General features: G+C 43.9%; 1 protein-coding gene across 4 annotated transcripts in view; it reads left to right on the forward strand.

Moving 5' to 3' along the window:
* The window catches only part of KIAA0319L (KIAA0319 like), a 30,396-nt gene that overhangs the window by 5,603 nt on the left and 3,130 nt on the right, over positions 1 to 21,663 (forward strand). For 2 of the 4 annotated variants that reach the window (XM_030504343.2, XM_030504340.1), the window contains exons 3-20: positions 670 to 1,367; positions 6,107 to 6,398; positions 8,407 to 8,508; positions 9,366 to 9,463; positions 10,613 to 10,700; positions 11,319 to 11,411; positions 12,123 to 12,255; positions 12,970 to 13,198; positions 14,261 to 14,384; positions 14,919 to 15,051; positions 15,903 to 16,051; positions 16,351 to 16,502; positions 16,691 to 16,829; positions 17,010 to 17,169; positions 18,902 to 19,044; positions 19,883 to 20,005; positions 20,518 to 20,608; positions 20,946 to 21,037. In XM_030504343.2, the coding sequence (XP_030360203.1) occupies positions 670 to 1,367; positions 6,107 to 6,398; positions 8,407 to 8,508; positions 9,366 to 9,463; positions 10,613 to 10,700; positions 11,319 to 11,411; positions 12,123 to 12,255; positions 12,970 to 13,198; positions 14,261 to 14,384; positions 14,919 to 15,051; positions 15,903 to 16,051; positions 16,351 to 16,502; positions 16,691 to 16,829; positions 17,010 to 17,169; positions 18,902 to 19,044; positions 19,883 to 20,005; positions 20,518 to 20,608; positions 20,946 to 21,037 (3,039 nt within the window). Of the gene's footprint in view, positions 1 to 669; positions 1,368 to 6,106; positions 6,399 to 8,385; positions 8,509 to 9,365; positions 9,464 to 10,612; positions 10,701 to 11,318; positions 11,412 to 12,122; positions 12,256 to 12,969; positions 13,199 to 14,260; positions 14,385 to 14,918; positions 15,052 to 15,902; positions 16,052 to 16,350; positions 16,503 to 16,690; positions 16,830 to 17,009; positions 17,170 to 18,901; positions 19,045 to 19,882; positions 20,006 to 20,517; positions 20,609 to 20,945; positions 21,038 to 21,663 lie in introns of all 4 variants that reach the window. The other 2 variants (XM_030504342.1, XM_030504339.1) reach the window with 1 other exon arrangement.

Below are 21,663 nucleotides of genomic sequence, written 5' to 3' on the forward strand. Positions count from 1 at the left end.
ACAAGACAGATCTGGAGCATGCTCTGCAGCTGCACTCCTCAGAGTCCAGCAACATAGTTTGTAAAGTAATCTGCCAGTGACCTGTTATCCCTTGGATGCTGAACATAGCGCAGCATAACAGCCCCATAGGTCATTAGTCTATTTTTAGGGAGTCCTTAATCTGCAGAGCTCTGAATTTTGGAAGCCTTTAATCCACTGATCCCTGCAAGCACTCTGAATTCTTTTCATGCTAAGAAAAAATATAGAAAAATGTGTAAAACAGTTGCTGCTGAGCTCTGAAGTGGCTTGACTTTTAAAAATGTTTGACATAATTTGTGCTATCAGTTTGTGCCTCTTAACTTGCTGTGTAGCCTCAGCCTCACTGTCCTGTCTGTGCCTCACAGTCCACTCTGAAACAAGAACCTTTCTGTTCGCACTCCTTTTGCTGTGGATGGCTTTGCTGTCCATTACTTCCAAAAAGGGGGGTGGTCCCTTTGGTAGGACGTGCAGATTGTTGCTTAAAACTTTGTGTAAGTACTGAGGGCAGGTAGAGGTTCTGAGAAGCCTCCGTTTTGCTGTCCTGTCCCCTCTCTCCCACATATTAATCTTGACAACAGTGATGAGTATCTATTGTCTGTTGCTTTAAAGGATTGAGAATTGTCTTTATTTGTCTTCCCTCCCCTTTCCCAGATGCAAACTGGAACCGATCTAGATGTGAGCCAGGGAAGATCCTGTTTGGTGGCCGTTTGAGATGGTGGGAAGATCACCACTTACAGCTGCTGGAAGGGTTTCACACCGTGCGCTCCTGTCAGGCTGCTTGTTGCCAGAGCCCCACCTGTGATGCCTTTTGGTTCTTGGAAAATATGTGCATCCAGGTGAACTGCACTGTCCCTGGCATGTGTCAGGCAAACAGGACTGGCTTCTCTGACTCTGTTTTGGTGTTTTTAAAGAAATCAAAAAGCACAGAGCACTTCTTAAAGTTTCAAAGGGAAGGTGATGTGAAGACCTGGTTTGACAAGTGGTTGGACTGGGGCATCCCTGTCCAGAGGAAAAAAAGACTGCGGAGGTCATTCCAGAAGCAGAGCTTGGCAGGTAACAGGGTAGAACTCCTGAAAAGGGATATAGCAGTGAGCCCCAGCAGGGAGGCTGCAGCCAGAGCATCGGACAGCAAATCTAGAAGCAGCCGACGTGAAGCAGAGCTCTTGAAGGATCGAGCACTGAGGCGCTTAGTGGCAGACGGGCCTGTTCCCGAAGGCCATCCAAATGAAAAGAAAGACTTGCTGAAAAATGGACAGAATCCAAGAGAGCAGAAAACCAAAAGCCCATTCCCTTCTAAAAGCAATAATGTGAACAGATCAAGTGATGTGGACGGTGCTGGCTTGGCACAGGTAAGTGATTGCTGGGGCTGAAATGGGGCTGCCTTGGACAGCTGTCACCCTCCTGCTCAATTTGCTTTATGTAGACTTTGACTTAAAACTGCTTAAGTGATAAGATACCTTTCTGGAGGCTTTTTTTCAGCCTCCTGTCAACAAGGCAAGGCCAAGGGTTGGGGTTTTTGTTTGCTTTTTTGGGTGGTAGGGGTTTTTTTCTCTCCCCCGCCCCCCTTCCTAGCTGGGATAAACTGTCTTTGGGAAGGTGAGAGGAGATGGAGGTCATGGTAATGCTAATGCTGATTTCTGGTATAATCGCACAGTGTACTTGCCAGGTAGAAGGAAAGGTGAGACGTGATGTCAGTGGGAAGTACCTGGGAGCTGAAAACTGTTATCTGTAGAAGGACCTTTTTAGATCCACAAACTAAAATAAGCTGTTCTCGAGTGCTGAATAGAAGCAGTTAAACATGTTATTTTATGGACTCCTGCACAGAGTTTCCAGTGTACTTTCACGTCAGCTGCTTGCTTGAGTTGGCATCTTAGTGCCACCTTTTTTCTTCTGTTTTGGAAGGCTGCTTCAGGTTCTTGAATCCACAAGAGCTTACGTTGGCATTGGTTGAATGAAAGCAGTTTAGTCTCTATTCCAAACATGTACAATGTTAAGTTAGTAAATCTAGATGTTAGAGAGAAATTGGCACATTTATGTTGTTAAATGATGTTTGTAGAAAGAATTTTGCTTTGTGAAACTGTTCCTTAAATACCTTTTGCCATGTTTCTAGGATTTGGCACCGTTGAAGCCCGATGCCTTTTTGTGTAGTTACATTCTTGTTTTGGAAACTTGACAGAATTTGTTTCTCTCCCTTGCATTCAAACCTTGGTTCCAGGTAGGGCTGTGACTGGTCTGAGCCACCACCCTGTGGAGCAGGATGTGGAGAGCAGCCAAGGGGCACTGCTGAGAGCTCCAGGGCAGCCTGTGTGGCATGTGAAACCATGCACTCAAACTTCACACGTTTGGTTTTCTAGAACCCCACAGCTTTTAGGGCTGACTCGGGATCTTTTTCTTCTCCTTACTGGGTTTTGCTATGAAGGAAGTCCGTATCTCTTGACAAAATGCAGGTTCATCAAGACAAAAATGTCTGAGTGAAATACATTGGCTGTGATGGAATTCCTGGCAGGCAGATTTTTGAGGTTTAGGATGGAGTTTTTGAGGAGGAGAAAGAGTTAAAAAAATCCACCTTAACAGGAGTATTGAGCTAAAACTGCTTCTATCCAGCCCTGGGCTAATTCCTTGATTATTGAAGCATTCAACTTTCACCTGCAAAATGTACAGCAAGCTATGCAGCTGTCCTTGCATTTCTGATCTGTGAGCAGTTTAATTCAGGCCAAGGAGCTAACATTGAAGGCTGTGTACTTGGGACGTGGCCAGCCTCTGCAGGAGGGCGATGCTAAAGCAAGGAGTTTTCCAAGTTGGATTGCTTAGGGACCAAAATAAGTCAAGTTACACACATGCTGAAATCAGTAGAACTTCACCTGGGCTGCATTTGGTCCAGTACATGGAGCACACAGCCTCAGCAGGGGAGTGCTGTGCATTTAGTACTGTGTTCTTTAAGAAGGTTTGGCAGGTGGGCTGGAAGGTAGGGACAATACTGGGTCATTGCTGCATGCAAAGCAGTTCCTACCTGGGAGCATCACACATCAGAAGTGGGAAGGGACATCTGAGATCAAAGTGGGTCTTAACTCCTCTCTAAAAGGGGAGAAAGGAATTAATGTGCACGTTCTCTTCTGGTGATGAGCATTGAATGTGTGGAAAGCAAATCTTTTCCTTTGCTCCTAGAGGCACAGTGAGAAGCCAAGTGACAGTTTTAGGAAAACATTGCCTCAATGAGTTTGAATTTTCCTCTTGCCATTCTGATAGCTCCATAGCCATCTGCAGTGTCACTTGCTAATGTGCACCTAGCATCAAGTTGTGCTTTTACTGTACCCATGCTATGGAACCAGAGGTGGGTGAAGGAGAGTGTACCAGGATGAACCACAGCACACCCTGCTCATCAGCCCTTAACTAAGGAAATTTGGGCTTTTCCATTAAAGCGAGTGGCATGTTCCAGACACCAGGTTTTTCTCTGCCTTGTTGTAGAAATACCTGTCAGTTTTAAAATACAGCATTTAATAGCCAAGCAGGAGAAGTATTGAAGTGCAGCACTGCTGATGAGAAGGGCTGCTGCAGCACTGCAGCAGCTCTGCAGGCAGACTGGAAAAGGCTGCAGCCTTTGAAGTGGAGTTGCTGCAACAGAGCCAGAGAGCTCATTCCTGCCCTCAGCTCTGGCTGCCCAGCAAGCCCAGTGTTTGACACTTGCTGTCATGCTTCCTGCTAGTGCTGGGTGCTTTTTACCCTATGAGGGAGGAGAAGAGGTCTCTCTTCACAGCCAGCACTAACTCTGACATGTTTTGTGACATTAACCACATTTTTATGTCAGGGATCTTCACAAACATCTAGTACACAATGTAAGCTGAAAAGAGCCTGTTTTGTAAATTCAGACCAGGCTTAGCAAAGTAAGGCCCATTTAAATTAAAAACATAAAAGAAAATGCCCCAGATATTCTTCTTTCAATTAACAGGTTCTGTGTGGATTCTGACACATGTAGGTGTTCGAGTTCCATCTTACACATGTAGGAGTCTCAGACGCAGACACCAGGTCACTTGTCCCAGGCCAAAGGCAGTTAGCGGCTGGAATCAAAAGTGTCTGGCATTCCTATGTTCACTCAGGCCAGTGCGCCACTGCTCTCTATTTTCTAAGCTAATGACATAGGACAGCTGGCAAACTTCTACTCTCTTCCTCGTTCATCCTCAAGAATGAAATCTTCTGTGCTTTAAAGAATTCAGGGTTATGGAGTAAAGATAAGAAATGTCTCAGCTTGCAAGCATTAGAGGCATTTTTGACTGTTACTTTGCCCCAGGCAAAGCTTATCTAATTCCAGCTCTTCTCAGACATTTGGCTGTCAATTCATCTTGAAGACTTCTGGAAGGAAGAGGATCTCTCTCAACTGTGAAGTGGGTTATTTTAGGCATTAAAAAGTGAGTCAAGGAAGTATCCAGCTCACTGAAAATACTACCAAGCAAAGTGGAGCCTTGGCTGCTATGCCCAGCAGGTCGATGCTGGTCTCTGCTAAGCAAAAAGTGGTTTCCCGTAGTGGTATGAAGTCAAGGAGACCTGCTCCTGTGCAGAGTCTGTCTTGAATTCCTGCCCCTCTTGTCATGCCAGCATTTCTAACCTGGGTAAAAGGGAGACAGTATCCTGAGCTGACCAGAGTTATGGATGGGTGCAAGATGCTACTGCCTGGGACAGCCACAGTCCTGAGCCTGCCACTGGAGAGCAGCACGGAGCAGCATGCCAGGTTTTGCCTGCATCTTTGTTTCAAAGAATCCATAGTTCTGTTAAAGATGAAGGAAACCCATCAACAAGTAAGCAAATAGAGAAGACCAGCTCATGTCTGTAACCCTAACAAATAGCATTTGATTCTTTGGTCCATAAGGCTCAGATACTAATCAAAGATACCGATGGATTGAGATGTTTTAAATTTGGTGACTGAGGGAAAGTTAGCTGAGATATGGGAGAGGAAACCAATTGCCCAACTGCAAAAAAACCTTGCAGAGAAGCCTTTGCTGCTTTTGTTGCTGCTCTTGGCTGGCTGCTCAGTACATGCAACATGGCTTGAATTTTTCAACCTGCATTTAGTGTTTTCTGAAGCCCAGCCCATTCCCTGAGCAGGATTTTGCCCACTGTGGTCTAAAGTGTTTTCCAGTGCCTGTTTCCTGGCCTGAATGCCAACAGCATGGTATAAAAGCTTGAGAATATTTCCTCCAATATGAGCTTTTGATCAGCTCCTCTAGTGGTGGGTAATTCAGCTCCAAAACACTTCCCAAGTCCAAGATGGTAAATCGCTCCATTTGAAATATTTAGCAGATGTTCTCAAAATAGAGTTAGCTCAACAAAATCTGCTGCACACATGTTCTTCACGGTGGAAAGCAAATTGTCAAGAGTATTGCTTGGCAGGCTAACAACTAGAATGGGGCTGGGTATTGTAAAAGGAATTTTCTGATGAAAGGAAGGAAATTGTTCCTGCCACTTTGATTATTTGCAATAAAGTGCCTCATCCTGTATGGATGGGAGCAAGCTTTCTGCCCTCCAGCTCAGCTCCCTGCCCCAGCAGCATCTCCTGTGGCATGCACGCAGGGAGCTGCTTGTGGCAGCTCACCTTGCTTTGAAGAGTCATTCTGAACTGAATTTCCTCTTGCTGCAGTGATTTGATGATTACATAAAAATGCCATTGCAATCCTCCTGCTCCCTGCTTGCCAACTGCACGGATTTAGAATACGTGGATAAAATAGCCCAAATGGTCCCTGTTTGGTGCTTCTGTCTTATCCCACCTCTCTTTTAGCTCCACTCACTGCAATTTTGAGCCTAAGATCTTCTGTCGTGTTTACCACATGAATAGCCATGGTCCTTAAGGTGCTGTAGTTAAATCTGTGGCCTTAACTGGTGTTCAGCTGAGCTAGAAATGGCCTGTCTGCTGTGGAGAAAGAACATGGAGAAGCAATGCAGAGGAGAAAAGAGGAAGCAATAAAATATCCTGCTTCTTGGAAAAACAAACCAGGGACTTTTCAGCCTCTAACAGGAGGAGGTGAAGTGAGCTTAAACACAGTAAATAAAACTGGCATTCGGTGTTCAAGTCAAACTAAGACAACTTTTTCCTTTACAGGTCCACACAGGAACATCTGCACCAGAACCATCAGTGTTGGCTACATTCTCCAGTCCTATAGCACAGGGCTTGACAGCCACAGGGAAGACTGAGAAGTCTGGTCAGCCAGATGATGCTTTGGTCCATCCTCACTCCTCAGATGTGTTGCCCACAGTCAGCCCCGTGCCAGTGAAAAGCACAGCGAACGTGCAGGCAGCTACTTCAGTGCCAAGTGGAGTTCCCACAAATGGCAGTGTTCCCACAACCCAGACCACCAGTGCTGTGTCCCCAAGTACTACTGCCACCACTCCAGGTGAGAATGTGAGCACCCAGCAGACGTCAGCTGTTTGGATTGTGGTGATAAGCCATTGCAGCATTGAAAAATAGGAGATAATACTTGCTTCAGTGCCCGTGCTGGTTGAACCCCATTAACTCATGAGGTCTGGGAATGGGACTTTGGCATCATAAATCCACATGTGACTGTTGGATCTATTTCCAAGAACAGCTTGAAAGTAATGGTGATTTCTTAATTCCCAAAGTGAAAGCTGGGATGTGGTGCAGGGCACAGACCTGTGAAGTAGTATTGTAGCAGTCTTGATACACTGCTCTCTATCAAGTTAAGCAGAAATCTTAATGTCTGCTCAGAATGGGATGTAACTGGTTTTTTTCTGTCCCTGAAATGTCAGAGCACAGTTCAGCCATGGAGAATAGTGTGCTTGGCCATTAGACCATGCTTTGCTTTGCAGCAAAATGATGTTTCTGTTCACACTGGCATTTCTTAAAACAAACTATTGAAAATGTATAAAGCCAAAATGCACTTTGGGCAGCTGTGGTAACTCACCCAGGCCATTAGCTTACCCTGTAGGTATGTACAGGGAATGGTGTATAGCAATTGTGTGATATCTCACAATGCAGTTAATCCCCTTTTCTGAAGTATTCACAGCTGAATTTCTTTTGAACTTAGGGTTCCTTTCCCTTACAGGGGAACAACTGAAAGTATAAAGGAAATGCTGCATCCAGAGGCGTTTTTGTCTGGATGCTTGTGCTAACAAGTTAGTGTTGTTCTTAAGGGCTTACCCCAGCTAAAAGTGGAAAATATATTCTCAACATTTTCAGCGGCTTGTGTTGGAAAAGTGGCGTAGCCAGGGCCTCCTTGTTTTGCTGAATAATACAAGGATGATGTGAAGGGTAGTTTTGCCAAGCAGGCTTTTGGGTTTTTGTCTGTTTGTTTGGTTTTGGGTTTGAAAAATCAGCCTTGAACTCTCTGCATCTGAAAGACTGATTGAGTTTTAATATCCCAAGATCTGGAGCAATTAAGGGGGGGGAAATATGGGTGAATTTGTTTTATTTTAGTTAACTGGTTAATTCAAGAAGCTAATAAAGAGATGGATGAAAGGCTAAATGTTTAACGACATTTTCCCTCTCTTTTTAACTTGGATTTTCTTGTGCATATCACAGACCTAGGGTGAAACAGGGGTAAACAACTTCAATTATTGTTTTCTCTGCATAATTCCCAGGCTCAGTAATAAAAAGACCAAAATAAAGCAAATAGGAAGGGAAGAGAAGGATGAGGAAGCCAAGAGGTACTGTTATGAAATGCAGTCAACTTTCTGGTTACCTTAATGCTACAAACAAGCAGAAGAAAAATGCCACTGGCTGTAGTTTTCAAGTCTTCACCCTGTAGTCTGTAACAACCATTGATTTATTTGAAATGAAATGGAAAGACAATTCTTAAGCAGGGATTGAAAAGAAAATACAAATGAAAGGAACAGGTTTGAATGTTGAGTTTCCACACTCAGTGGGGTAGTTATGCAGTTTAAAAAAAACCAACTCTCTTAGCCCCCAAGCAGTCTTTCAAAACAGAAATACCATGGATTCCTCATCTATTTTTGAGGGTCTGGAATTGCAGGTTGGTAAATAGCAGTGTTTGTCTTGCTGTGTCATGGGGCTGCAGCTGGGTTCTCTGCCGAAAACCTGTCAGGTAAAACCCTTTCCATCCTGCTGGGCCTGGGTGAATAGATTGCCCTGTACAGGGCCTGAGGGTCACATTTCAGCCCTTTAGAAAGGGAGCAGGAGCTGCACAGTGTCTGCAAAGAGTCGTTTTGGGCTTGTCTTAAAATTGTAAAACCCCATTAGTGCTTTTGCATTAACAATGAGAGCGAAACCTGAAACGGGAACTATATTGAGTGATGGCATGTTTACAAAATACAGCCATTTGTAGCTGGGTTTTCTTCCACAGACTCTGAAACCAAGGTGGTTTTGTTGCACCTATTAAATTATTCTTCCTGTTCCTCTTTCAATTCTGTGCTTCTCCCTCTCAGTTATGAAGGAGCTGGTGGTTTCTGCTGGAGACAGCGTCGAAGTGACCCTGCCAAAGAATGAAGTTCAGCTGAACGCGTTTGTGCTTCCTGAGCCACCACCTCGTAAGGCTTCCCTGGGAATTCTGCTAGGGGCTTGTGATGCTGAAATGGCAAATGGGCATCATGTAGGGCATTAAATAAGGAGAGTCTTAAAAATGTCTTTTGTCAGGGAACACTTTCCTGTAGAGGTTTTTCATCCTGTGCTAATACCTCATGCTACCTCTCGCAGAAAATAGCAAGGCACTAAAAACATTGAAAGTGCTACAAAGTCAGATTTGGGAGATGGCATGTTCTCAAAGTGCTATTGAGGAAGCAATGGATCTTCAGCATCTGTTCATGATATTTGCTGATAGATGACAAGCTGTCTTAGCAAGTGATCTCTCATTTGGTGGATTGAAATCTGATTTGGGAGGGTTGGCACACTGAGGAGCACATTTCACTACACTCCTCATTTCATCATGCAAATTGTCCACAGATATTCGTATCTATAGCTCTGTCCACAGTGGCAGTGGCAGGCTGCAGAGGAAAGGTGAGCATGTTGCCAGTTGTGCAGCAACAGGGATAGACACGTTCCTGTTCAAAAACTGACATTACATTGTGTCTGCAGGACTTGAGGCCATGATACGACTTTTCTCTCTCATTATCCTGGAGCTGTGATTGTTCTAAAGCTCTTTAATGCCTTTAGAGGCTGAAAGATGGGTTTTGGCTCCAGAGTACGTGTGTTTAGAAGCACAGATTGTCTCTTTTCCTGGGTATGTTCCCAAAAAGCTGCAGCCCAAACTCCAAGCTGTCTTATTTCTCCATAGTGTGGCAGAATGTGCCTTATAAATGTTTAATACCTTTGGTTTCTTTTTTAACGTGGCAGAAAGACAGTCTTTTAAAAACAAATGTCTGGATCTTCTTTATTGTTTGTTTTTAAGGAACTACTTATTCCTATGAGTGGGAATTGATCACTCATCCAAAAGACTACAGTGGAGAAATGGAAGGGAAGCACTCCCAGACCCTCAAGTTATCTAAGGTAAAGCTTTTGCTGCTTCGTATCCTGTTGTGTTAAATACTAAGTGGAGAAGATGGGGACCCTGGCAGCCAGGAAAGACTTGTGTGTGATTTCAAGATGAATAGGAAATTGCATGATGGGCAGGCAGCCAACATTTGACTGCAAGCCCTCTTCTAACTCTCTTATAAAAAGGAGATTGATCTGGCATGAGGGAAGGAAGAAATTGATTTTGGGATCTAAAAGCTGCCTACAGCAGTGTGTCAAGCCATACGAATGGCCCAATTTAACTTTAACAAAGGGTTGTGAATATTTCTGCTTCTGAAGCAGTGTGGTGGTTTGTTCAAGTCTGAAGCCTTGAAGTCCCACTGAAAAAGAAACTTGCTGACTCCATTAATGAGAGCTGTGAAGTTCTTCGTAGCATGTCCCTGGCTGCTGCTTTTAGACAAGCTCTAACAGTGGAAGGATTCTTAACAAGGAAATGGCTTTGAATATAGTGTGAATATACACAATATATTCTGTATTTATGAGACATTCCTTTGAGCATCTTGGATTCTGCTGCACTCAGAAAACATCTATAGGCTTTAGTCACGATATCATGCAGATGAAAGTCTTTCAAAAGGAGCATGTCTGTCAGAGTTTCAGCCTTTTGAATATCATGATCATTGTCCAGCACCTAGTCCTCCTTCACCCTCTCATTTTGGTTCAACAGTTAATGATGAAGGGGTGATTTTCTGATTCATGTCACCTAAAAGGAAGAGAAGAAATACTTCCCTTTGTAAAAACAGCCAAGAAGAGATTTTCTTCTCTTCTGTGCAGCCTTTCTCATCTCAAATGCAATCTGCTCATAGAGATTCCTGTGACCAGACAACCTGAACTAATCTCTGTTATCTCTCTTCTATTGGCCTGTTGTTGCTAGAAAATAAAGCTTGACTAACAAGCCTGTGGCACCTGTGGTAGAAAGAAATATTAGTGTGGTTTCTGCATAGCCCATTGTAAATTAAAAGATACGTAATATCGTTTTGGCACAGAAACCACCCTTTGCTGTGTGTGCGTAGGTTGAAGCATAACTGCCCATGTTTTATGCTGCTGGTGTGCTAAAACCTGGTAACTTGATCTTCTAATAGCTCCTGACCATCCTGAAGGTAAATCATCTTTTGTGCTTCCTTCCAGCTTACTGTTGGTCTGTACGAATTCAAAGTCGTCGTCGATGGGGAGAACGCGCGTGGGGAGGGTTACGTGAACGTAACGGTGAATCCAAGTGAGTTGCTGGCATTGTGTCTTCCAACTTCATCTGTCTCTGACAAACCAGTACCTGCATCATGGTGTTTGGCTTGTTTGACTGGGCTCTGGTTTAATGTAGTGAAAATTCACTGTGCTCTAAACTCAGTATATATGTGTGTGCATTAAGGCATTTCCTGAGGTGTGAAACTATTGTCTGTCCTTGAGTGCTTGACCCAGTATGGGAGAACTGATGCAGTGTAGCCATTTCCAGAGGACTAGTGTGGTGGCAGTTCACCTCCTTGCTTTCATAAATCCCTGTTGTTAGCACTGTTTCCCCAAATTGGTGTGTAACTTGCTGAAAGCATGAATCACTTCATTGACTCTGCAGTTCTCTGCAGTCAGTCTGATCCGTGGATGTCTTGGAGCTGTGGGCCACAGCAATTCCACACTTTGGACTCCTCTTGTGGACTTGCTGACTGCAGGGCTGAGGGTGTAGATAGGGCTGGGGAGATGGAAGAAGATGTATAATATGTATTCTGTTTGCTACTCCTGCCACACAAAGGCCGAGTAGTTCTACTTGTAGAGTTCCTTGGCCAGGGCTTTTTATCGTGATCTGCCTGTAGGTGTCATTGTAACAGCTCGGATATTGTTGCAGAGCCTCGGGTGAATCAGCCTCCTGTTGCCATCGTGTCCCCACAGTTCCAGGAGATTTCACTGCCAACCATTTCCACTGTTATTGATGGCAGCCGTGAGTACCTGCAGTTTTAAAAGCAGCAGTCTGTCTAGCAAGCCTGGCTTCTGTGTGTTGGGTTCTGGGCTGGCCCTTTGGATAAAGTCTAAGAGGAACTGTGTCACTGTCAAACACACATTAGTGAAAAGAATCAGCCTCTCTTGCCAGGAGAGGGGAATACGCACATGACAGCACCTCTCCATGTTTCATTCTGAAGGGCACTGGCTTGAGCCACTCTCCTAAAAAAGGAAGAGCTCTAAGAGGTTGTTGCTTAGAATAAAAGAAATTACTGAGAGTCAAAACCGGCCTCTTGCGTTAAGCTTTAAACATATTAGTTAGCTACAGAGCCACCTTTACTGGTTCTGGCCTGCACTACAGCTTCTCAGGAGTTCCTTTAAATGATTTTAAGTTGGTTTACTCCCAGTTAGCTTTCTTTTGTAAGTGCTTTGTTTTGGGTTTTCCATTTTCCCCCAACACACATAGAAACCTGGGATGAAGGGCGTTTGAGTGTACCTGTCAAACAGGGTGGAGGAGAGCACACAGTTTGGGTATGCGTGCATCAGAGATTCCTGAAGTGTTAGTCTGGTTTAAAAAACAGGAATTGGGCTTGCACCAAAAATGCCTTTGCCCACTGAGCCCAGTACTGAATTAGGGGACTGAACATCTGGGGTTTGTGAAGCAGCATTTCCCAACTCCTTGTGTGTGCATTTTCTTCCCTAATTGAAACAGAAAGCACTGATGATGATAAAATTGTCAGCTATCACTGGGAAGAACTGAAGGGTCCTTTGCGAGAGGAGAAGGTTTCTAGTGATACTGCCATATTGACACTGACCAACCTCGTGCCCGGGAATTACACATTCAGGTAGGTTATACCCTGGAAAAGTTGGGCAGTTCTCATCTCTTGAGAGTAAAACCTGCAAGATTCCTGAAAAAAAAATCAACATGGAGAGAGCTCTATTTTGTGATGTGCTCTCTCTGCCTCTGCGCTTTCAGCTAGTTTATAGCTTTTCACTTCAGAAGAGATAAGCTATCCAGCTACTCTTTATTCTGAAGTTGTAGCACTGGTTTAACATGATGGCAGAAGGGCACGAATGGTCTGCCCAGGACTACAAAATGTCTCTTGAAATGTCAAATCTAAACTGCTTGGGTAGAGGCTTAGGAAGAAATGCAGTCTTTAAATCCAGTTTTTAAATGCAGTGTGTTTGTCCCAGATAAGTGAATGAGGCCTAATGGTTTTGTTCACATACCTGAGTAATAGAGAGTAGCTGATTTTGCTTTCCTGTTTGTTCTGTGTTTTTCCTTTGGTCTGCATTTTGGGGTGATGCCCATGCCCTGCATCAGCAGGTCTATTTAAAATAAAATAAACCTGAGTACCTATAACTGAATGCTTGTTTCCTCTTTAGCAGTTGGTATATGAACTATGCAGATTGATGTTCACATCCAGACTTGGCAAAAAACAGTTCTGTTTTGTGGTACTACCTGCATCTGATTTCAGTTCACTCCAGCCAGTGTTTTGTATTCAGCTCTGATGATCATGACTCTTCACTGCTCTCCCTTTTTGTTTTGGCCACTTCAGTCTGACAGTTGTGGACTCGGATGGTGCCAGCAACTCCACCACTGCAAACCTGACTGTGAACAAAGCAGTGGATTACCCTCCAGTGGCAAATGCAGGCCCAAACCAAGTGATCACCCTGCCTCAGAACTCCATCACCCTCTATGGGAATCAGAGCACCGATGATCACAGCATTGTCAGCTACGAGTGGCTGCTGAGCCCTAACAGCAAAGGGAAGGTGATGGAGATGCAGGTCAGTGCAGGTCTCCAGGACTCAGTCTGGGTTACTGATTAGCTGGCTTTTTCTCTGTAATCAAACCATTTTTAATTGACTGTTAGCACATGTCTTTTATAATCCTACAGCACAAGCACGTGATGATAAAATACATACTTAAAACTAAATCCACATGAAGCTGGTATTGGCTTAGTGGCTCAGCTGGTGGCACCAGTCTAGCCACAGGTTTTCACTGGCATCCCGTTTTCTTTCTTGAGCAATGCAGTTTTAAATAACTGCTGAAGAACAGAGGGTTGAGAGGAATGAGAGCTTTGGATTCTGATGTGCCATACAGCAGGCATCAGCACAACTTGATCACAGCCATGTATCTCACTTGAACCCATGTGGCTGTTAGGGAAGCGTGTTCTTTCTCTGTTCATTTGCTGGCTTCTCAGAACATCAGTGACAGCTGAATCAGTGATGGTATAGCAGGGATTCTTAAGCAGGTGTGGAAGCCAAACTCTGTGACCTTTTAAGTAACTGCTGGTCAGAATGGCATTTAGACACATGGGATAACCCATTGTGCCAATGAGGCATTTCCTAAGCTGGGCAAATGCAATGGACTGGATCTTTTGAGTTGAACCTTGGAGTCTAAACTTGGCTGATACTGGCCAGACACTCCTCAGTCCTAAACAGCAGAAGATAGAACTTGTTTCCATGTCATCATTTTTCTTTTAAAGATTATTACTACTGTCAAATCTGTGGAATAAGAAAGTCCATGAATCAGCTTCACAATGTGTATGATTTGCACAGGGCTCTCCAGAGGGTTTGCTTGAGTTGCTAACTGCTGAATCTCAGACATTGTGAGCACCTGTATGGCATTACTCTTGTTATGTTCCACAACAGTGTCCTTGTTGCTGTGCATAAATTAACTGTAAGTGCCTTGCATGCTCAAGTGGCACAGACTCCTGGCCCCATAGCAAGAGTTAGTAATAAACCCCTAGAATCTGCTGATAATAGTTATTTTGGAAGCAGAGTCTTCTCTGTCTGTTTTCATCTGCATAAGGATTCTTTTTAATACATGAATATGTTTTCTCAAAGGGGGTGAGAACACCAGTCCTGCAGCTCTCTGCAATGCAAGAAGGGGATTACACTTACCAGCTAATAGTGACGGATTCTGCTGGGCACCAGTCCACGGCAGAGGTCACTGTGATAGTCCAGCCAGGTAAGCTGCTATGAGCTGCTTTTGCCTCTTCCATTCCAGAGGTTAAAGGTGAGCATCAATCTGTTGACATACTCTAGAGTTTATGGTAGCTTTGTGCTGCCTTCAGAAAAGCTGCTCTAATTTAGGACTGTTCTGGGCTGGTATATTGCTGATATTCCTAGAAACTTTGTGGTTTATTGCCTTTCTAGGCTGTTCCCTTATTTTACACAATGTGGTCTAACTGATGTTATCCCAGCATAATGTCAGGATTGTATTTCCAAGGAGCTGTCTCTGCCCACAGTTCTAGGTCCTGGGACAGGAGCAGGAAAAGTGGAGTAGTACCGAGAGAATGAGAGCAAAAATCAAAACACCTACATCTTATTCTCATTTTATTGCAGACATGTGACTGAAACACTGATCTGACTGCTTCTAACATCACTTTCCCTTGAGTACAAGGTTGAGATAGTGGGCAAGAAATATACTAGGACTCACGTAAAGAATTCTTATTGCTGGGGTTTGTGGCGTGTGTGTGAAAAATGTTGCATCCTTTTTCAGAGAACAATAAGCCCCCAAAGGCAGATGCTGGTCCAGATAAAGAATTAACTCTTCCTGTGGACAGCACCACTCTAGATGGCAGCAAGAGCTCAGATGACCAGAAGATAGTCTCCTTTCTTTGGGAAAAAACCCGGTAGGTGTCATCTTCCAGATTGTTCTTATGCGTGGAGCTGGGGCTTTAATTTGAAACAAGACACCTCCTACTTGTGTTAAGTCCTGGTCACACTGGCCCTGACAAGCTTTACCAGTGACTAGAATGATGTTTGTTATCTCTAATTGTGGAGAGGTGGAGTTGTGTTTGAGCATTGTAAGTAGCTTTGCCTTCATCTCTAGGCCTGATGAAGCATGGTTGTGGTTTGTAAAGGAGACCAACCATGTTTGATTCACAGCAGTGTAATGTGGCCTTGGTCTATGAGGAGACTGACTCTTGTAATCCAACAAGATTCTAAGTTGATGCTTTTTCACAGTGTTTGAATGAGGCAGTGGTGTTCTCATTGTCACACTTCCTTTCAGACTCTAAATACACTGAAGTGCTTTAGGGAATTCAGGAAAAAGCCTGTGAGCAACTTGCAGTAGCTTTTTCTGTTTGCTAATGCAAAGTGTGTGTGAAGCTCTGAGAACTATTTCTGCTTTATACCTTTTCTTTAAAGAAATGGCTTATTGTGCAATTCACAAGCCAGTTTTGCTGAAAGTACCACTTTTGAAACCCTACTTAAATGCTGGTATCAGTGCTCCCCTGGTTTAAAAATAACCAAAACACTAAACCACCAGGAATTATGCTTTTGTTCTGAATGCTGCACTTCCTCTTTAGATTATGTTGCTGTAACTGGAGGAAATAATTTTGCTTTTTGTCATGGACTCTGTATTTCCAGGCAACTGTCTGTTTGCATCCCCATAAACTCTGCTTGAGTTCAAGCCTCCTGTTTGGTGTGAGCTCTTGTGGTCTGTGCAAAGTTTAAACTGATCCTCTTGTGCTTTGGTTAGGGGTCCAGATGGTGTCAAGCTGGAGAATGCCAACAGCAGCATTGCCACTGTAACAGGCCTTCAGGTTGGGACATACGAGTTTACTCTGACAGTCAAAGATGAGCGGAACCTGCAGAGCCAAAGCTCTGTCAACGTCATTGTCAAAGAAGGTATGTCCAGCCATGAGCAGAGCTGCCCGAGGCACACGTTATCTCTGAGCAGTTCAGAGGCACAATAAGAGTAAGGAATGGGTGAAAAATAATGTGGAGAGCGCTGAAATGGCCTTCTCTAGGTCGGGGGTTTACCCTTTTCTGGAGGGACAGTATCTTCAGCTGAATCCTGCAGTTTGTAATTTCCCTTCTCCCAGGGTTAGGCAGGATTGCTGGGGTAGAGTGGAGATCTAATGCAGGAGTTTTTGATGAGAAGTTAGCAGATTTTTCCTCCAACTGCTTTCTTTCTGTTTGCTTAGAAATAAACAAGCCACCAGTTGCAAAGATTGCTGGTAATGTTGTCATCACCTTGCCCACCAATACAGCTGAGTTGGATGGATCAAAGTCCTCTGACGATAAGGGAATTGTCAGCTACTTGTGGACCCGGGACGAGGGGAGCCCTGCAGCTGGGGTGAGGTTTCTTTTTGAAATGGCACTCTGGTGCATCACAAATTCAGTGAAAGGAGCACCGACAGCTCCTGAGGAACTGTGAAGCTCATTGTTGCACATGTTACCTTGTAGTGATATCCCAAAGTGTGATGAGATATCGTGCTAGTTTGATCCTTTGTTTCCTGATACTTATTGTGCTTTGCCTTTCAGGAAGTCTTAAATAATTCAGACCATCATCCTGTCCTCCTCCTGTCCAATCTGGTAGAAGGGACCTACACATTCCACCTCAGAGTAACAGATGCCAAAGGAGAGAGTGATGTGGAAAGGACCACAGTGGAAGTCAAACCTGGTGAGTCTGGGGTTTGTGCTATAGCACGATTGCCTACAGTGAACTAGCAAGCCCTCTGTTCGTGATTCTGTTATTTTGTGTTCAAAGCAGAAGCGTTCTGGAAAGATACTAGAAACCTGACTTGTCCCCAGACTGTTAAATAGGAGTTCTAAGGATCTGTATTATCTACTTTCTCACTAGATCCTAGGAAAAACAACCTTGTGGAGATAATTCTGGATGTTAATGTCAGCCAGCTGACCGAGAGGCAGAAGGGGATGTTCATCCGACAAATAGGCGTTCTGCTGGGGGTCCTCGACTCGGACATCACTGTGCAAAAGATCCAGCCATACACTGAGCAGAGGTAGGGTTCATCTGGGACTGTACCTGGAGGGGGATTGCTTTTCTCTTGGAAAATAGACTGGACGATTGGAATGTGTGGAGATGTTGCTTAACATGTGATATTCCTGCTTGCTCAGGCCAGAGAAGGTGGGTTGCCAAGCAGGTCTCTGGTATCTTTCCCCTCTGGAAATGGTGCATTGTCCTTGAAAACTGCTGTTGCTAATGTCTTTGCCCCCCAAATCTGTACTTTAAGAACTAATTACATTAAGAACTGATCTTAAGAACTAATCTTACCTGGTTTTGAAAACTGTGAAGACTATCTGAAGGATGTTTCCACCTCTGCACAAATGGCTGCTTTGGGAAATTCACTGTTCTGCAGAACGCTTCTGCTGGTACTACAGCATTGTCACAACAACAGCTGCTAACAGTGTTAGCAGCTAACTGTTGTAACTGCTAACAGTCACAACCACCATACTAACAGTGGTCCATCGTTACTGTAGGGGTGTTTGAGGATGCCTGAACATGCATGTGAGTGGCATGGCAACAGCTTATCAAGGGCAGAGTGGTAATCTGTTGAAATAAGTGCAACATTGCACTTAATTTTTACTAGAAATGGAGTAGTTTTAAGGTAGATAAAGCACTGAAAAAGATTTAAGGGACATGCTTGAAGTCATGCAGCAAGTCAGCAATAAATCTGCAGTTGTACTTTACACTTTCCTGAATTCAGTAATGTATCGATTCCTTCGTGTCCACATTGCCTGCTGTAGCAGTAAAATCAGAATTCATTATCCGTGCAAACCTAAAGAGCTCAGAAGAGAAGAGCCAGCACTTTCTGTTGGAATATTACCTTTCTATCTCTGCCATGACCAGGCCAGTTGCCACTGTTCTTCACTGAGGAAGGCAAGTAAGGGATCCTTGTAATTAACGCTTCATCTGTTTCTGTGTTTATTAAGTAAATAAGAGAGTGGGAAGTGTTACAAAAGCGCAGTTTATTTTCTGACAGATGGCTCAAAGGTCCCAGTTTTGCCTCAACTATCAAAGTAACTTGTACTGTTTAAAAAAGATCCTTTTCCCCCAGCTGCTGGGGCTTTTTCACATACTCTGAGGGCTTTGCTAACACGCTGTTGACTCATAGGCTCACTGGTAATAATAAATCTGAAGCATCCTTTAGTGAATCTGAAGGGTACGCAGGGCTCTGCAAGGCGAGCAAGCGTAGGGGAGCAAGTTCTTCTGTCATAAAGTGAATGCAATAAAAGGTGCAGAATGCAGTATCCTCTATACCTGTGCTTTTTTTCCTGGCTAAAACGCTTTGTGCACTTAAACTAAGCTTTGCAAAAGACTGTAAACCTTCACTGTCTTCTCAGATGGTGGAGCTCTCTGCTGAGCAGTTAAATGAGCCTCCAAGTTCTATGTGTAGTAAAGTCTAAGGATCCCACAGCGAGGGAGGGAGTTTATGAAAATGGCAGGATCTTAAAGTTTGGAGATTTGCATGCTTAGCATGAACATGCAAAGATGTGCTTGATTAGCAAACTGAAGACCAGTCCAGCCCTAGCTTTGAGAATATGGATGGCTCAGATGTCCCAAAGGATGCTGTATGACCAGCTCTACCATCATTGCTTTCAAGATGGAGCCAGAAGTCTAGTCTTCAAAAAATTTGGGATTCTGATGAAGTCCCTCTAATGACAGACTGGGGAGAATGGCTCTCTACCTGATGTTTGAAGAAGCAGCAGGTAATCATTTTTGTCTGATTCCAGCACGAAGATGGTGTTTTTTGTGCAGAACCAGCCTCCCCATCAGATATTCAAAGGACGAGAGGTAGCCTGGACATTAAAAAACGAACTAAGGAAACAACAGTCAGACTTCCTCATCTTCAGAGCGTTGGAAATTAACACAGTCAGTAAGTAAGAGTCTGTTAGACTACATGTTAATCAGTTATTTATCCATCGACTCTGTCTGTTCACTGTTTATGTAAATGGTTACTTGTTGCTAGGAAGATAAGAATTCACAAAATCAAAAGCAGATTGATCCTTATAAAACTAAAACACTGTGTTAATGGAAACCAGCCAACAAAATGAGTGTCATACTGAAAACAATAGAACTGCAGATCTTGGTAGCTGTGAACATACTCATTTCCTCTGCAGCACATACATCAGTCTGAAGGAAATGTTTCCCTTCCATCATTTTGTTACAGCTTTACATTAGCACTGTTCTTCTTTCATGAGTTCCATCCTGTGAGGATCGTTTGCTGATCAGTTAGATATTTTAAACTAGAATTATGTAAAGTAATTATTTTCATGACTTCCTGGTCTTATGGTTTTGTGGCCTTCAAAAGCCCCTCTTCAGTTCTGTTTGGTCCCTTTAAAGGATCTATTTGTTTCTTGTCTCACAGGCTGGGTTTGAATTTGGAAATCAAAACCTTATTTAAAAACATTTCCATAACAAATGTACAAATTCCATAACGTCTATATCAAATTCATGATTTATTAGGCAAAGTTTTCTTAGCATATTATGTGTGTTATGTTGTTAGTGAAGTGGGACTTTTTAGTTTGGGATGAGGCCTACATGCCTATGTTTGTACTTGTTACTGCTTGTGATTACGGCTAAGCTATGAATCTAGTCTATGAGTGACTAGATTCAAGTAGTAGCCTGTGGGAATTGTCCTTACTGAACTATAATGTCCTGGTTTTGCCTCACGTGTGAGTCATTTAGTTCACCTTGCTGGTTTTGGTCTCTAGCATGTCAGCTGAACTGCTCTGAGCATGGTCGCTGTGACTCGTTCACCAAGCGTTGCATCTGTGACCCTTTTTGGATGGAGAACTTCATCAGGGTGCAAATGGGAGACGGAGAAAGCAACTGTGGTACGTGCAGCCTCCCTGGGATTGTTCAGCTTTGGAAAGCAAACAGTGTTTGACAGCCAGGGTGGGCAGAGCAGCAGGTACCTTTCTGCTGGTATTTCTGACACGGTGCTCACCAAGGGCATAGTCCCTGCCCCGGTCTCACTACACATGCCTTCTAGGCAGGGGCTAGGGAAGGGACTCCTCTTCAGACCCTCTCAGTGAACACTCACTAAGAGCTGAGTCCATTCCTAATGTATAAATCACCCCTTACTTCTGTCCTGCCCCTACAGAGGCTTTCCTGCCAAAGGAAAGCAAGTAATTAACACACATTGCCCTTGTGCAGTGAGTCTGCACGCTGGATCTCAAGCCTGTACCTTCCATAGGTGAGTTAGTGGTGCTGTCAGTGATGAGTGGTAGCCTCTTAATTCTGCAAAGGGTCAGGCCTTTCTTTTGTTATTCCCAAGAATAGTCATATAAAGTGCACACTATCAACTGTATGAGGTGCCAAACTGTCTTTCTCTCTTTGCTTTCAGAGTGGAGTGTGCTGTATGTGATCATTGCATCTTTCGTCATTGTGGTTGCCTTTGGAATCTTATCCTGGATGGTGATCTGCTGTTGCAAAAGGTAGGACTGAGGCCACAGCCCCCCACTGTGTCAGTGCTTTAGGAGCTCATTAGGTGAAAGATTCAAACCCGTTGTCCCAGCAGGTCATCTGCTTAGCCCTGGGATGCTGGTTTTTGTCAGTTAGTGTTTCAATTGAAACGTGGAAGTCCTAGAACTCCGAGTTCAGTTCTGAAGCAGGATTTGGATTAACCTAAAAAAGTGCAACTAAGACAATGTTTTTGGTGTTTTGTTTGCTGATACAAATGTAATCTGAAGTAAGCTTTGGAGATGAGAGTTGGGTTTTATTCTGCCTTTTTTAGAAATGGACTGCCTCTTAATTCCTTTTCTTCCCTTTTAGACGAAAAGGAAAAGCCAAAAGAAAAAGCAAATACAAGATTTTGGATGCAACGGATCAAGAAAGCCTGGAGTTAAAACCAAATCCCAAAGCAGGTAAAACATGAGAGGGAAGAGCTCAGCGTTTCCAGAATGCTGACTAAGAACAGTCTTCCTCAGTGGATGTAAAATCACAGAGTGAAACAAACGTGATGCTGGGCACTGACAGATGAGTCTCAGAAGATCTAAGAGCTTGTTTCAGATCTGTATACAGTCAAGTTATCCCTTTGGTTGAGAAATTAGAGCCGAAACTGTCCTGGTCCTGATGTTTCTGTATCACAGAAGTAGTAAGTGGATGTGTGTAAGCTGTGCAGACCAGCCTGACCCAGGCAGCCCAAACCCGGATCTTGACTATAACTTCTCTTGCTCTAAAGTTTTCCACTGGGTTCTGGTAGTTTGAAATGTGTGTTTCCAATAAGAGCGTGCATCCTGGTTTTGTTTAGAGGAGGGGTTAACTGTGCATGGAAAATAGTCCCTGCTGCTTGTTGGCCAGTGAAAAATAACTGCTCCTCCTAAGTATCATCCCATTTAATGGTGTTCCAGCAAAGTGAACAGAACCTAACAGCAGCATTGAAGGGCACTGCAGTGGCAGAGCCAGTCAGACAATTCCTTTGAGAACTGGGCTGTCCCAGCTGCAGAAATACAGATACCCTTGAAGAAAACCTGGGTGTTTTCCTCCCTCA

This window comes from Strigops habroptila, chromosome 12 (assembly GCF_004027225.2).
Source record: "Strigops habroptila isolate Jane chromosome 12, bStrHab1.2.pri, whole genome shotgun sequence".
Lineage (NCBI taxonomy): Eukaryota > Metazoa > Chordata > Aves > Psittaciformes > Psittacidae > Strigops > Strigops habroptila.